Source organism: Ambystoma mexicanum, chromosome 14 (genome assembly GCF_040938575.1).
Source record: "Ambystoma mexicanum isolate Mex_15411 chromosome 14, UKY_AmexF1_1, whole genome shotgun sequence".
Taxonomy (NCBI): Eukaryota; Metazoa; Chordata; class Amphibia; order Caudata; family Ambystomatidae; genus Ambystoma; species Ambystoma mexicanum.
The window spans coordinates 149,807,075-149,824,839 of record NC_090940.1 but is presented as its reverse complement, the minus strand read 5'-3'; the positions used below and the strand labels follow the sequence as shown (position 1 = coordinate 149,824,839).

Below are 17,765 nucleotides of genomic sequence, written 5' to 3'. Positions count from 1 at the left end.
AGTGAACTTTAAGTGATTTATGAATCAAACAGGGACACAAGGAAGTGTTGTGGGGTGAGAGAAAAGAGAAAATATGAATACATGAAAATGTTTTAATGGAAGTAAAAAAAAGAAGAAAGAGAAGTAACAATAAAAAATGGGCTGGTGGGTCCCCTCAAGGAATACAAATGTCGTTTAAACAATATCTCCCGATTCTCGTAGTGGCAGAAATCACTTGCTGTGCATGTAAAATAACATTTAATTGGGTAACCGGTGGGAACAAGATGGGAGTAAACAATGTTACTGACTGGGGATACATACATGTACACAAATAATAAAAAAGGGCAATAAATGCCACACCTTTGACAAAAAAGGGGTACATATACATGTTATTAGGAGAATACAATAGGATTAGAGACACTATTAGTTCTTTAGAAGTGTATTTCATGATACCTCCCATGTTGAGATAGAGCATTGAGTTGAGGGGGGTGGCTGAGATAGGGATGCATAGGTAAACTGCATGCAGGGGAGGGTAAACACTAGGTATGACGTTAAGTAGTGGCCAACTATACCGACCACAGGGGGGAATGTAGAGGAGGTCAATACCCCTCCCCTCCCCCCAGCCCCACCACAGCCCTCTATGGTAGGCAGATAAATATGTTAACTAGGGCCAATACTCCACTCTCCTGGTCAACATTGTAAAAATCAGGATTATTGTCTGTTGAGGTAGTTAAGCTGCCCTTATTATGTTCAGATATTGTGGATATTACACATACTCAATAGATACTGCAGAGGTATATTTTGAATAATGAATCTGCAATATGTAGTGCTGAAATAAATACAGCATATAGCTCCCTGTCATAAGAGATAGTACCTTAGCAAGATAATCCATTCTTTTAAAATGGATACTCTGTTCAAATGGGTGCAAATCTCAGAATTCAACACTGTTTAGACAAAATGCTGAGAACGCAGAAATGAAGTGTTGTGTGTAGAAATGGGAGTGCATTTGAACAGAAGCCAGTATGAGGTGATTCAGTAGTTTAAATTGTAGAAATATACAGTTTCTAACGGTGGTGTTGAAAGGTTCACTATAAATAGAATTTGGCAGTAGGTTAAAAGTAGATAAAAGCGGGATAAACCAATAGCAAGTCAGATAGCATATCTATGTTCTGGACACAGTGTGCTAAGAAGTCTGAAGGCCTACGTCATCCCAAACTGATTTTAAACCTGTTCTCAAAGTTGCAAAATGTCTCATGTTTACTGGAAAATATGGAAAAAAGCAAGTCATAGTGACAAGAAATAAAACCCATGTGGTGTAGGAAAAAGTTTGTGTCCAATGGGAAAGTAGTGATGCTGTGACCTGTAAATAAATTGGCCTATCAAAGCCTACCAAATATAAGATGCAGATTTGCATAAAATTGTTGTGTAATGTTGAGAAATCTATAAATGCAGGATGAATGCAAAAATGTATTGACAGAGTGTGTGCTTTGATTATTTAAGACACATTTCACTTCCAGCAAGCTACCTTGTGTCTCTATTCCGCACAATGATGTGTGTTCCTATGGATCTGAATGGACGGTTGTATGGTTGAGAGAAGGACCTGTCTATTGAGATCCAATGCTGGAGGAGGAACAAGTTACTTACCTGTATCTCCTGTTCTCCAGCATTGGGCTCTTTCATTGATTAATATGCTACTCTCCCTCCTACCCCTCGATGGCTCTTCTTGGTTCCAACTGCCACATTACGTGCGCTTCTAAATCTGAAGATGGCCACCAGAGGTGGAGCTAAGGAGGACTCATGTCATTAGCTGGGGCAGTATGACCGAAAGAGACATCAATAGGCTATATAAGTGACAAGTAGTTTTAAGCTTTATTGCCAAACTGCTTTAATATTACTGAGGATTCCCTCGCCTGACAATGGGGAATATTCAATGAGCAAGTGAATCCATGTTAATTCAGATGTGAATCCAGATAAGTAACTTGTTCTTTGGGTATGGAAGGAAAGCGTGGTATTAACAGTAGACACAGACACAATAGATGCAAGTTTCAAATACGTTTATTTTGTATTTTAGTAAGGTTGGGAGAATTCCTAAATGGCCCTAACTATAATGGGAGTAGTCTCGACCATTAAACAAATAACAAACAAGTCCAAGTCAGTCTAGTCAAAATAAAAAGGCCTATAGTTAAGAAAACCTTCTCAAATGACAAATGTACAAAGGGGATATAAAAAGGAAAAATAGTGTATTAAAAGAAATGTCACAATGGCTTAGGTAATAACTCCCTTCCCCACGTTCAGAAGCACAGGGTCTTGAGAGTTTCTTAAAAGGATAGATGAATGGCACAGTTCTATCAGTCTTACACACTTTGGCTTACTGGGACAATTCAACAGTTCAGGCTTGGACTTCAAGCTTTTGACAGTTCCATAAGTTCTTTAGGCTTTGTCTGCCTTGGTACAAATGCACAGTTCTACTCACAACTTTTACTTTGTCACAATTCAACATAGGCTTTCCTCTGCCGGGCTCGAGTCTGTCTTTTCATATTTTTTCTTTCACTTTATCAGAGTTCAGCACAGACTTCCATCTGCCAGGTTTGAGCCTGTCTTTCTCTTCACAATTAACGTTCACTTTACCACAGTTCAGCAAAGACTTCCATCTGCTGGGTTCGAGCCTGTCTTTCTCTTCACACTTAACTTTCACTTTACCACAGTTCAGCACAGACTTGCCTGTGCCAGGCTCAAGCCTGTCTTTCGCTTCAAACTTAACGTTCACTTTACCACAATTCAGCACTGACTTCCCTCTGCCGGTTTCGAGACTCTTTGTTTTCCTTTGCCCACGCTTTCCTTTGCCCAACTTTTCACTGTCAAAGACTTTCAAAACGTCAAGGATTTTACATAGACCTATGCATGACAACTTCGACCTTTCTTTCAACAATTTATCAATCAACTATCTTCATTGCCTTGCAACACCAATGCTTCTTGGTATTGGTAGTTTCTTATTCTCTTTACTTTGCCCTCTTGGCATCTTTCAACGTTCATATACTTTGCCCAATCTTCATCACCTCGCACCAACAATGCTTCTTGGTACGTGTAGTTTCCTATTGTCTTTACTTTGCCCTCTTGGCATCTTTCAAAGTTCATATACTTTGCCCTCTTGGCATATTCAAGTTCATATACTTTGCTTTTCACTCAATCAACTCTTGACGGGATCACGGTTGCTTTCTTGCCTTTGTTTACCATTTTATCATAACTTCAAACATTTCATAGAGACTTTTGAATGTGCGATTCTGCCTCGTAGGACCACTCTGTTACTTTGTGAACTTTTATCACAATTCAGCAATTGTGTTTTCCATTATGTGTTTTATCGGCACACATGCAATCTTCAACTCTTGTTACAGTCACTTAACACAAAGCAGACTTTTGTTTCCTTCGATAACTCACTGGTCGTGTTAATTGGGTTTCTTTCTTCAATGATTTTCAAGTAGCAGTCAAGGTCGTTACCAATGCCACCTCTGCTCTTCCCTAACTCTGTCGCCTCAAAGTACTTTGAAGGTATTTCCTTTCTGCTCTCTCGGTTTCAGTCTTGGAATGCATACGGCTTTCCCAAAGTGTGGAATTCTCGCCTGGCTCTCTGTCGTTCTCTGCTAGTGCCGAGCAGCCCCTTGGTCTTCCAACTTCGACAGCCTGGTTCGCATCAGTCCTGGAACAGCTGTTCTTTCTCGTACCCAGCCTCGTTCACAGTGTGCTTGTGTGTGCCACCTTTTATCCTGACAGAGAGTGTTAACAAGTGGCAGGTGTGTGTAGTGAGGATTACGTGCCTGACTCATTAAAGGAACAGAGCCTTTGCAAGTCAGTAGAGGTAATCTTCTTGGCCTCATTCCTTACCTCAGTAGTGTTGTCAGTGTGAAGTGGGGAGGAATTATGGGAGCTGTAGTTTCCCATAAAATAGGTAGGAATAGGGGTTACAAGGGTTGTGGAAAAAGGGGGACACCATGCCTCACTATCAGTTGTTTCTCCCCCACTCCCTGAGGACCCCCTACCCAGGTGATCCGCCCTCTTGTCCAACCCCAGGGTTTTGATCCAAAAGTGATACCCTTTCCCTGGCCACCTGAGTACGGGATCCCTGGGGACTAGGTCATGAAACACCCCCTGGTTTCTCACAGGTACCACATACATAGCAGCAGTGTTGGGTATTTTATTTAAACAGAATTTAAAGATGCTTGTGTATACTAATACAGCATTGGTAAAATATAGTACTAATTTACTACAATCACAGGATTATGGCCTCAAAGTGGACGAAACGGCAAGCTATCCGTGGGCTCAAGAGACTTGACCTTAATGCTGTGGAACACCAACTAGCTTGGAAGAAAGTTGTGCACACTCATACAAATCTGGTCAAATCTCTGACTTGTGAGTCATTTGAACTAGATCATTTGTGCATGTTGGATAGCTTGTGTGCGGGCAAACAAGCTAGTTTTTGGGCCAACCTTAATTCTGCTTGTGGGGGTCTTGTCCCGGCTATGGACTCTGTTATCCCTGAATCCCCTTGGGTGGCATTCTTTGAGGCTAAATATTCGCTTCCAGGAGATATTATTTCCTGCACTGAATATAATGTGGGACCAATGGAGCCAAAGGGAAATGTCTGACATAATTTGGCCCATTAAAGGCTCAAATCATCCAGGGCCCCTGGCCCTGATGGTATCCCACCTTTTGTTCTCAAGAGCTCCCCTTCCCTGTGGGCAACCCTTCTAAAGCCCTCTTTGATGCAGTATTTATGTACCATCACATCCCGCCTTCCTGGGTTCAGTCGATTATTATAGCACTCTTCAAGAAATGTGACCCTGTTGACCCGGGCAATTATAGATCGATTGCCCACATTGATGCCACCTGCAAGATCTTTTCAGTTCTACTCCTGAGTGACCTCGATCACCACATTAGGCAACAGAGTCATCTCTTGAAATTCCAGGTTGGGTTGAGGAAAAACACTCCACTAAATTCCACTATTCTTGTGCATCTTCTTTCCAATGTACACACTAAGGATGTGGGGGTGGTCTATTTTGTATTTTATTTATTTGTATAGCAGGCCAAGCCCACAGGCATCTGGGCGCATTTCTTAAAAGGTTACAGTTACATTTCTTGGGTTACATTTGCATACATTTACACATTATTACATATGAGAGAAAATAGACAATTGAAGATATTTACAGAGATATAGTAGTAGTAAACATGAGAGAAGATATATACATGGCTGGAGGCATAGTATCCAGAGTACGGTACATTATTTGCAAATATGTTAGGCATGATCAGTATATCTATTGGTCCTGAGTTGCAAGCCAGATTTTAGCTTTGCTTTTGAATGAGTGGAAGGATGGTTCAGTTCTGAGTGGCAAAGGTAGAGAGTTCCATAGCTTTGCTGCAAGCACCGGGAAGCTGCTGCCTCCAGCCCTCTGTAGTTTGAACCTCGGTACCATGAGGCAGTGAGCTTGGCCCGTTCTATGAGGACGGTCTGTTATGTTGCACGTGAATAGATTTGATAGGTAGCCAGGTGCACAGTTTGCAAGGCACGTATGCTTAAATGATAAAGATTTGATAGCAATTCTTTGCCTGACCAGTAGCCAGTGTAGACTACATCTTGTATCAGAGATATGGTGATTTCTGGGGACATTCCGCTCTGCTCTAATGGTGTTGTTTTGGATTACATGTAATTTATTTGTATTCCGTTGACAAGTGCCAAAGTAGAGTGCGTTGCAATAGTCGAGTTTCGACAAGACCAGTGTTCTGGCTAAGTTGTACAGTTAGCCGTGGTTAGGAAGGGTCGACACAGTTTGCAGGTGCACAACGCTGAGGAGGTTATGGCGTTGGTTTGTCTTTTTAGTGATAGAATAGAGTCAAGGTAAATGCCAAGGGTTTTAGCGTCCTTGGACACCTTGATGGTGTTACCATCGATAATGAAGGAGTCAAAGTCAGAATCTAGCTTGTTAAGTCTACGTTGTGAGCCTAGGAGGAGTAGCTCTGTTTTATCGTCGTTAAGATAGAGCCTGTGTTGTGCCATCCAGGCCTGGATGACGAGATAAATATCGTTGGCCTCCCAGGATTTATCCAGTGCCTTTGATGGTGTGGTGAGATCACAATTGTGGAACAAACTTGTAAGTTGGAATGTACCCAAAAAGTTGGTTCAGCTTTTAACGTTGCTTCACACAAACACCACATTGAGGGTGCGCCTTACACGTGAGGGTTCTTTGTCTTCTTGCATTCGGACTTGGGTGGATTTGAAGCAGGGCGTAACTGTTGCCCCTGTACTCTTCAATCTTTATGTACGAGATATGGAGGCTTTGTGCAAGGGTGAGATCATGACACTGGCAAGACTATGCAGTCTCAGATCGGATTGGCTAGCCTTTGCAGACAATGTGATCCTCTTTGATAGAACGCCCAGCGGCCTCCAACTTAAGCTAAACATATTTGCCCAATATTGCATTTCCAAAAATCTATTTCCCAATGGGGCAAATCTAAAATTGTCATCTTTTCCAAGGGATGGAAAGTTATAAAACACGGTTCTTGGAGTCTGGATGGGAGAGACTCAAACATGTGAACACCCTTAGGTATTTGGGGTAAAACCTGAGCAGTCGTTCTTCAGGTCTTATATGGAAGGAAGGCATAAAGATCAAGATTTCCTCCTGGACCTCCCAAATGAAATGCCTCTACAGAAAGGTGTGCATATTTTCTGTTTTGCCCATTCAGTGTTTCTTTTTGCTAAGGTATAACGTGAGCTTTTGTATGGACTTGATTTTTGCCTACTGGACATGGGTGACTACTTAAATGTTGTGCAAAGTAAACTGTGGAAACAGGTCTTGGGTCTTTCTACTGCCATTCAAAATTTCATTATTAGGCACGAACTTTGCCTTATCTCGCTCAAGGCCCACTGTACCTGGCACTTGTTGGCTACTTAATGAAAGATTCTGTGCACGCCGCCTAATAGCCTTTACATGGATCTGCTCTGTACTACTAAAGAAGCTACAGTCTTTTCTGTCAATTCTTTTGTTAAAAGAATACATAACATATTCTTGTTATGGCATGACATCCTTATCCATATTGGTGGCACGGAAGAGTAACTAGTTCAACGACCAGGTTATGTAAAGGCAACACTATACAAACTAGATTGGGTGGAAACTGTGGATGCAATTTATCTATACTCCACGTATACTGAATATGCAAAATTAATCCATCAAATAGAATGTATCCCCAGGTATTTGCAGCGGCTGCCATGTAACAAAGTCTGTGATGTTTACCTATGTTTTCGCTCAACCAGTTTCATTTGAAAGAACGTATTCTTCACTGGAAAGGCCAACAGTCTCAACTTGATAACATCTATTGTAGGTTCTGTGATTGTACGGTTGACCAGAAAACCTTCAAACATTGGATTACTGCTTGTCTGTACTTTCGGGAAAGTAGAGGAAGATGTTTCAAACAAAATGTTCCAACTGAAAATAATTTCTCTATTGACCTTTTTTGGTCTCAGCTAATGTGGGGAATTAATGTATCACTTATTTTATCTATGTATCAATTTTTACTATGTGTTTCTGTTTTTATACAGTGAGGATTGTTTAATTTTCTAAAATCTGTTTTATCTTTTGGATATGTGTTTCTTTGTGTAAGGTTGCTTTGGTTATGTTATGTTATGTTGGCATTTACATATCGCCTTATCTATCATTGGTATGACCTCAAACCGCTGGTAGGTTGAACGCCCTCGGGAACCGCAGTTCAGGTCAGTAGAGAGAGATAGTGTTGTATTGTGTGTGGGTGCACCAGATATGTGTGCAGCTGGTGTAGTTGTCGGATGATAGCTGCTTTCTAGCGATAGGTGTGGTGTGATTCTTCCGGAACCTGACGTGTCGGTATCCGGACGACATACAGCACAGAGTGAACTTTGGAACTGCCCGCAAAGACACCATAGTGCATGTCTCACTCCGCTGACAGCACCCACATGGCGCTTTTTGACCTCGACGGCTGGCAGCGACGCCGCTATTAAGGAGCACACCAGGCAGCCGCATTTAGAAGCCACGTTCTGATGCAAACGAATGCCCATGAAGCGACTTCTCTTTTCATCCGGTTGCTACTTACTATGCACACTTCTCTAAAATGAAGCTCCATTGTATGAAGGAAGTTCATACCCGACTCTCCATCTTTCTTCTAGAGAACCTAACTGGATCCTCCGCCCTAATATCCATATGGTGATACCCTGTGTTTCCAGTTGTCGAATCATGGCTGCACCCTTAACTCTCCATTCTCTTTGAGGTGTATGAAGTGTTTCCTAAGCACTATTCTAGTGCTAGTTGTTTGTTAGATTGTTTCTATAATGTATGTATGTATGTATTTAGTTTTTGTATAGCGCCGGTAGCCCGCGGGCATCAGGGCGCTTGTACATAAACACTGATACTGCAAGACGGACAACAGGTATGAGACGGACGATGAGTACAAGTAGCTACTGCCATAATAGATGTATTAACTCTCTATGATATTGTTGTATTGCTAATTGCGGGCTGCAGTGCATAGAATTTACCCCAGACAGTCCCTGATGAATTTCCCTTTACTTTTGCACTTTATGATATGGAAAGAAACATGTTGGATGAATCTGCTGATAGTATGTGTATGAGTGAGTGATGATGAGAACAAATGGAGTGTTGAGTGTGATTAAATCGCGTATTTGCACAGCACAAGACACTTTTTTGACACTACTGACATTATAGGGCTGTTGATTAGAAGCCCATAACCAAATCAAATTGCTGTCTGCTATATTTGTGCAATGTTTAGCTTTGCTTGAGTAATCTACTCAGTTGCACTACTGGTTCTACTTCACAACTGTATTTTACCCTGTAAATCTACTCTAATTTTTAACTATTGTTGTTTTCGACTGGTGCTATTCTTGTATTAATAAAATTGTTGATTGTTTGATATAACTTTCATGCTTCACAATTTAATTTATTAGTAGCATATCTCCCTTCGCAATACTGGTTTCCCCTTGGCTATTACTGTGCTGCAATAGAGCACGCTGCCCCTTGTTGTCTGTGTTTAAAGGTTAAGTACCTATATGAGGGTTGGTTAGAGGAGGGCCTTGTATCCCTTCAACCTCCTGTTGTGTTTTCTGGTGGTGCTGAGGATATCAGTTGAATGTGTGCAGTCTGGTGGGTGGATACCCAGACTGGGTTCTGGCTGTGTTAGGCCTGAGGAACGCCTATGTGAGCAGCTAGGCCGTAATGTGCTCGGCTAGCTGCGTTTTAGCAGGGTGATGGGGGTTTATGGGGTCGTATTCTTATGTGAACAGCTAGGCCGAATTATCAGGGGTATAGCTGTGTTCTAGTTGAGTGATGGTGTATAGTACAGAGTAAGCGTAGTGGTGTGATATGGTGGTTATCTGTAAGGCGCCTGAGACCAGGCATGTGAACAGGATGGTGGGGACATACATAGCGACATACGGATATATAGGGACAGGGGTCGATGCAGGTATATATGTGGATACAGATATATATATGGGGATACAGATATATAGCGGAATGCGTAACTGTGCGGCATGCAGCCTGCAGTGATTGGCAGAGGTTCTTTATTAATCCTTAACATGCATGACTTAACTTCCAGAGAGGCCAGGGTTAGACAGAACTGGGGCAGGGCTTGGCTTTTCAGAGCTGAGAGGTCACTGCAAGGTGAACACGGGAATGTCTACGTTCTTTCTAGATATGTTGCGTGAATATCTTTGCATTTCTATCTAGATTTGGTACTGGCTAACATTCACAAATTTAATCTAAGAGTGGTGCATGCCAACGTTCACAATTTCATCTAAGTGTGGCATATGTCATCATTCACATTTCTATTTAGATGTGACGCATGCTGTTTATGATTCCATCTAAGTGAGTCACATGCTAACATTCACAATTCTATCGAGATGTGACGCAGGCTAGTGTTCACGATTCCATCTAACTATGGCGCAGGCTAAAGTTCACAATTCATCTAAGTGTGGCACATGCTATCATTCACATTTCTATCTAGATGCGACGCAGGCCAAAGTTCACAATTTCATCTAAGTGTGGCCCATGCTGTCATTCACATTTCTATCTAGATGCGACGCAGCCCAAAGTTCACAATTTCATCTAAGTGTGGGACATGCTATCATTCACATTTCTATCTAGATGTGACACAGGCTAAAGTTCACAGTTTCATCTAACTGTGGTGCAGGCTAAAGTTCGTGATTCCATCTAAGTGTGGCACATGCTATAAACCAAATATCACAATAACAAAAAAATTACTACAATACCTCAGCTGTAATTTTTTATTGCATGTATTGTACTTTAAGCAAATACGAACATGTCTATTGTGCGAATTTAACACAAAACAGTAAATGCACATACATTTTGTTACATTCATCATTACATACCAAATACACATAAGCATGATTACTTTTTAAACAAAAAATAATGTAATTTTGTACTTGATTTATACTAATAAATAATAACATAGTTGTAAACTTGCAGTACTTATCTGATACAATATGTATTAATTTCCTATTATTTCACTATTGAACTTTGTTATCTATACGTACATGTGATATGTTTACTGTATGTATATTTTTAAAATTGTATTGTATTTGTCATTTATATAGCGCCCTTTCCCCATTTGTATGGCTTCAATGCGGTTTGTGGTTGGAACAACCTTGGTGATTGTAGCCCATGTGTGGGAGACTCTAAGAGTTAATGTATAAGATGCATATGTGCATTTTGCCAGGTTTGTACTTAGGAGGGCTGGCTTAGCTCCAGTAAGCAGCCCGGAGGTCAGGCACATGGGCGGGTGCTTTTGGTGGATTAGGATAGAGTGCTAGTGCCAGAGATTTGATGTGTGCCCAGCTAGACTGACATTTTCTGTAGGTTGTTGCTGTATATTAATGGCTACGGTGTTGAGGTACGCCACGGGTTTCAATGTGGATGGCTATGCGAGCTGCTAGACCAGAATTGCATAGCCATAGCTGCATTCGAAAGTGCATAGATGGGTGGCCATGCCTGGGTTCTGTGTCCACTGACATGGTGCAAGGTATACATACCTTAAACTTGGATGTAGTTCATTTTCAGTGTCATTTTTCTAGGTCCAACGTGATTGGCTGGTCTCGCCAGATGTGGTCTCCCTAGAACAGGAGCCGGAGCAGTGGGAGAGGGACCCGGAGGGACGGGGGAGTGATGTGGGCACAACAGTAAATGCAGTAACACCTAGATTTGGTCTACCTGCTTAGAGGGAGAAGTTCCTAAAATGGGGGCACAACAGTAAATGCAGTGACACCTAGATTTGGGATTGCTCAGTAGAGTGAGGAATGCCTAAAATGGGGCACAACAGTAAATGCAGTGACACCTAGATTTGGGATACCTGGATAGAAGGAGAAATGCCTAAAATGGGGGCCCAATGATAAATGCAGAAAACGGAAATGATGCAGAATGAAACACAATTGTAGTGATGTATAGTGTAAATATGTACTTACTTTTGTCGATGTAGAAACATATATTTTTGTCTACATAAACATTTAGTTACACATGTATATACTTTTATCATTCACATAGCATGTAATTCATACTTTTTAAATTTACATTTGTGCACCAAACTGCAGTACATTTAGTCATTTATGTTTCATTTTTTAGGTAATTTAATGTAAATAAACACATTTTATATTAACCAAGTCATGTAAAATACACCAACTTAAAATATTTTGACACAAAGAAATACATTTAAACGTATGTGCATTTAGGATAGACCCCAAAGCCAACGCGGTTGCCGTGACGCTAGACGCCCAAAAGGCGTTCGACATGGTCTCATGGCAATACCTGTCGGCGGTGCTGGAGAAGATGGGGATCGGCTCATACATGATGGCCTGCATTAAACAGCTATATACTAATCCCGTGGCCAGAGTCCTGGTCAACTCTCACCTTTCAGCTCCCTTCACCCTCCATAGGGGGACGTGTCAGGGTTGCCCATTTTCTCCCCTCCTGTTTGCGATGGCTATTGAGCCCATGGCGGATAGTGTCAGAGACAACCATACCCGTAAAGGGATACGGCTACGGGACACCCTGAAATCATATCACTTTATGCAGACGACGTGCTCTTGTACATAAGAGACCAATCGGTCCATCTCGACCCGATCATTCGTGAGATAACCAAAATTGGCACATTCTCGGGCTTCACTATAAACTACACTAAGTCAGAAATCTTTCCCCTCACACCCGCAACTTCCCAACCTGCATGCGAATTCCTGCTCAAGTGGGCCCCCGAGGGCATCAAATACCTGGGGGTCCAGGTGTCCCTCTTGAAGTCCTCTCTATTGTCTGACAACTATGGGGCGGCCGCGCAATATACTGAGACTAGGATGAAAAGATGGTGTAACCTTCCCCTCTCACTATCAGGGAGGCTATCCCTAATCAAGATGATCATAGTCCCAAAGGTCCTATATATATTTGCTAACGTCCCACTCTGGCCCGGGAAACAATACTTTGCCGACTTGCATGTGGAGTGCGCTCGCTTCCTGTGGCATTCCGGTGCCGTGCGTAGGAAGTGGCAACTTATGACTCTGCCCTACGAGAAAGGGGGCTTCAATGCACCTGATCTTACTCAGTATTGGATAGCTGCACAAGCTCAGCACGCCACACACTGGTACCAGCACCAGGACCCTCCTCCCCATGTCAAGCTTGAGATCCTCGCGACTGCGGAAGTAAACGTCATGTCTCTTATTCTTCTCCACTCGTATCGCTCGGACGCCCCTGCTGACCCGGTGGCCTCCACTATCAGAGACAGGTTCTGCTGCCCCACTCCGGCTCCCCCCTGTACTATAAATGGCTTCCCTTGTGGTCATTCCCTGGCCTCACCCCCACACAAGATAAGCTGTTGATGCATCACTGGTTGGACCTGGGATACAGATCATTCTCCGACCTGTTCCCCGATGGGAAATTTATCACCCCGCATGCATGGAGGCCAGGGCACTCCAAGTCCTCTTTGGAGCTGCTGCAATACTTTCGACTCAGAGCGACTGTCCAGGACATGTGGCTGTCGTATCCCGATGAACCCCCCCAAGTCCCCCGAGATTTGCTATATTGCGAATTCCGCAGGGGGCAGGGGCATAGTGTCCGCCCTGTATAAAATGTTGATGGCGCGAGCTGCAGAACCCCCCCACGCTGTCCGGGATGCTTGGAGCCGCGATCTGGGGTTGGACATCACAGATGGTATGTGGACCAAAATGTGCATGCATACACGCAAGGTTTCTCTCAATTCTAGGGTCAGATGCGTTCAATACAAGTTACTCAATCGCCTGTATTACACTCCCCACGCGGTTGGGAAATTTGCACGGGACCACTCCCACTCCTGTCAGGAATGTAGATCCAGCAATGCGGACCACGCCCACATGTTCTGGTCCTGTGGGGCATTGGCCCCGCTCTGGGAGGCGGTGCTTGGGGCTCTCTCTGAGATGTGGGATTCGTATTGATCCTGACCCCCTGTCTCTACTATTCGGGCTCTGGGAGGGGACCGATGCGAAGCGGGTTGCTAGATTTCTGAATGTGGCTGCGATTGTGGCCAAGAAATGCATTCTGCAGTGTTGGAAACGGCGATCCCCCCCTTCACTAGAGATGTGGTTGAAAGCCCTCACCTGGACACAAATGTGTGAGGAGGACTACATCAACATGTTGCCTGGGAATGCTCGACCTAAAAATGTTTGGACTGAGTTTTGTAGCTACCTGCATTTTACAGGCCTTTTGTACATGCAATTTGTACCTAATTCAGGAAATTTGAACTGTCTAGGAATTGGTGCAATTAGTCATCTATTATGTTTTTGTTTACATGTATCAGACACATTAGATATGAGTGTCTAGAATGACCTAATGCAGACCACCTTATTATTTATATATCTTGGTAAGCACAATCCTGTGTTGTTCTTCATACCCATCACAGAGATATGTAAAAGTGTATTGCATATATTTTTTACATGTGTTGTAGTTTTCTATTGGTATTTGTATGTAAGCTAAATGTTGATTAATGTTCTATATACTCTAACTTTTACTTAGTCATATATATGCCCTACTACTATGAATGTGTGCTACAGTTTAGTAATGTACGCATATTTGAGATAGCATGCATTTGTTTTGTGATCATTGGGTTACAATTTGGATGTTTTTTGATGTGCATAAATAATGTATTAATTTTAAATTTTGTGTCTTGGTTTTTACTAATGTGCAAGTTAATGTTTTATCTTAGCGTGAAATTAGCAATTAATTGGGAAACTCAATTAAATTTAAAAAGTTACAATTATTTTTTATAACCATCTCTTAATTCGATACTTCAATTTTTGCAGTTTCCCCTACTGCAATAATTGTTCCACAGTGTAAGCAGCCCAAAAATGAGTTTGCATATTCTTCATCAATATTGGATAACGTTGGAAGTGCCAAAGAATCACCCACATGATATTTGTTTCAAACGTTTAAAGGTACAGGTTCATGTACTTTTTATAATGTTAAACTATCAATATGTTTTCTATGTTTATGTATGTTCTGTAGTTTTACTTAATATAGTAGAACTGTGCATGATTGTTTTGTCTTGATAGACATTTTTAAAGTATATAACATATTTTAAAAATCCTCATGATTTTTTCACATATGTGAATTTCCTACATTATATTGTTTGGGATTACCCCTTTATAGGGATACCTTGCAGATGGTGCCAATCACTTGGGCCATGTTTCGAACATCATCTTTTTCAGGAGTTTCAGAATATTCCCAGAGCCAAGACCTTAAGTTCCCAAATGGGATTGTGCCAGATGTTGGTATAATTATTTGCCTCCTTTTCTTGTTTTACTGTTAACACTACTTGACATAGTATCAGTACTAGGCAATTTGTGTTTTCATTCTCTTCTTCAAAATAGCACTTTGCGATGTAAAATTGGGCTAGTAGCAGTAATAGCCAAATTATGTGTTTTGTTTTCCTGTACGTCAGAATTGTAAACCGTTGAAGTTGTAGTACTATGCAATGTACGTGCTTTTTGCAGGATAACACAACTTTGCACTTTGGAATGGTACCAGTACCAGGAATAGGTAACTTATGTGATTTCATTTTCTGCACAACCGACGTTGAAATAGTACTCATAGGAGTACCAGGGAATGTGTGTTTTTTTCAGAATAACAGGACTTTTCACTATTGAAATGGTACTAGTTGCAGCACTAAGTAAGTTCTTTGTTTTATATGGTAGAACTAGCAGTTGTACCGGTGCTTCGTACAGTAATTCCTACTAAAAATAAAATAGCACAAGGTATTTTTATATGTTATACTTTTTACATTGTCAACACCATGCAACCTCATCACATGCCACATATCAGGTTTGTAGCATGTTATGAAGTATGCTGAACAGACACACATATATCCAAGCATTGCAGACCACTTTAAAAATAAATGCTTAAAACAAATTAGAAAAATGTATATTTCTTACTTTTTACATTGTCTACACCATGGAACCTTCCCACATGCCAAAGTTCAGTTTTGTAACATATTGGGAAGTTTGCTGAATATTTCGGCAATACACACACTCATATCCACACATTTCCCTTTTCTCTCTGTATGTAAAAGGTAAATGTGTGGATATGTGTGTGTGTGTGTGTCTGTTCGAAATGTTAGTATACTTCCCAAAAGGCTACAAACCTGAAATTTGGCATGTGTGTATGTTCCATGATGTAGACAGTGTAAAAAGTATAAAATATAAATATACCTTTGGCTACTATTTTATTTTTAGTAAGACTTACTGTGCAAAGCATGGGTACATCTCCTAGTATATATATATTATATATATAGTAGATTAACCATGTAAAATGCACTATTTACTAATAAGTTGAATTGTTTACTAACAGAATTTAAAAGATTGGATAGTGCACACACTTTTTGAATGTTTTTAATACCTATATTATTAAGTAATAACAGCTTGAAAGTTTTAAGTACTAACACATTTTTCGGTTTATTAATATGTTAAAATCTACTTACCATGGATTCCTTGCACTAATGTTGAATCGGTACATGTTAAAAGGCACAAGGATGTTGTTGAACTTTGTGTTGTTCCAGTGCAGTGGTCTTCAAACTGTTGGGCTGCCCCCTAGGTGGACTTGAATGATGGCTGGGGGTGTGCAAGACTCTTCAAAAATGGCGTATGGTGGTTGCTTTCGATAGACAATATAAGTAGATATGGCTTCTGTGGGGGCCAGGCAACAATACTTTTACTCAAGGGGGGTCTTGACAGGAATAGTTTTACTCAAGGGCCTCAGCATAGAGTTGAGAATGTTTTCTTTGCTTTTCTGAAGTTCTACATTATGTTCTTTAGTTATAGTTTCTAGATGTTCTGCAATAGAAAATAATACTTCTTCTGGCAGTAAAAACTGGCTGTCATTCTGTTTTACTGGGACAACCTCTTAGGTGCGATCTGTCACTGTCATTTTCTTTAGATTGTTGTTGAAAAACAATAGGGTTGTAGTTTTTTTATTTTTGTTTTTGTTTTCCTTTGTCCTTGACAGTGGTGTTTTTCTTTGTCTTTTTTATTTCTTAGAATTTTTCTTGTGCTTGTGTTTTCCAGCTGAAATGAAATAATACAGGTTTTAGTGTTTTAGTTTACTTGCATTGAAATGTTTTAGTTAAAATAAATGTGTAATAAAAGTAGCTTTCACTTGCAAGGTTTATGGTGATGTTTGTGTTGTTGTTAGTTTACTTCTTTTTCTTCATTTACCTTATTACTTGAGGTTGGACTTTGCTCTCCATTAAACTTAATATTGTATCTATTAAGAAAAGTACATATAGTAATAAATATGAGTATGTTAATAAGCATGTAAGCATTGTAACATTTGTATATTTTTTTCAATTGTATAAATGTAATGATTTATCTGTAAGTAAAATTGTTTTTTGTACAACCTTTAATATGTTGCATGTAAACTATTATCAAAAAGTAATTTTGTATTTGAGTGGACTTTTTTAGTTTAATAAAAGCTTTAAGTAGTTTATGCTCATGCACAATAAAGTGTGTATATAACATGTACTAAACAGAATGTGTATGTACATTCATTTAGTAACTAAGTGTACATTAAATATGCATTAACAAGTTTGTGCAAAATGTAGAATGATTGCGCAATTAAAGATATGAGTACATATCTGCTGTGAAGTAGTTGTACGTTATTCCCATTAACCGTATATAAATATTCAAGCTATTACACAAAATATTTTGTAATCTACACTTGCTGTGTAGTATTTGTATGGTAACATTTGTTATGGGACCATACAATTAAAAGTACAGTGTAACCTTACACTTTTTAACCATTTAAAATCATACTGTTTGCAATTGTTAGGATATAGCATTGGTACGTATTTATGCATACATATTTGTTGTTTAATATTTGTAAGCCAGTTAATTTATGTGTCTATACTGGATTTTTGTATGTTTCTATGACTGCCAATACGAATGTTTATAATTACACTATTACACCTTTTTTAATTGATTTGCAACAGTGGTATCAGAATGCTTCTGCTCTTTAAAAAAAAAATTGGAAGTGTCTTATTTTTTTAAAAGTATTGTAAGTACATAACTACATAGGGCTTGATTTACAAAAGTGTTTTACAATGGCACAATCCCATTGGAAAACACATACAGGGTAATTCATAGAATTTCGCACAAAAGTGGCGCACGCGGCTGGCGCACAGTGTCCCCGTGCGATACACTGCGCCAGCCGCGTGCGAAAAAATCCATTTCATTGCAC

At 40.5% G+C, this 17,765-nt stretch overlaps 1 protein-coding gene across 5 annotated transcripts in view; it reads left to right on the top strand.

Moving 5' to 3' along the window:
• PTGR2 (prostaglandin reductase 2) overlaps positions 1 to 17,765 on the top strand; it is a 1,213,270-nt gene that overhangs the window by 990,477 nt on the left and 205,028 nt on the right. The window contains exon 8 of one of the 5 annotated variants that reach the window (XM_069638761.1): positions 14,339 to 14,431. The exons of the other annotated variants lie outside the window; for them this stretch is intronic. Within the exon in view, the coding sequence (XP_069494862.1) occupies positions 14,339 to 14,372 (34 nt within the window). The 3' untranslated portion in view covers positions 14,373 to 14,431. Of the gene's footprint in view, positions 1 to 14,338; positions 14,432 to 17,765 lie in introns of those variants that run through there. 5 annotated transcript variants of the gene reach the window in all.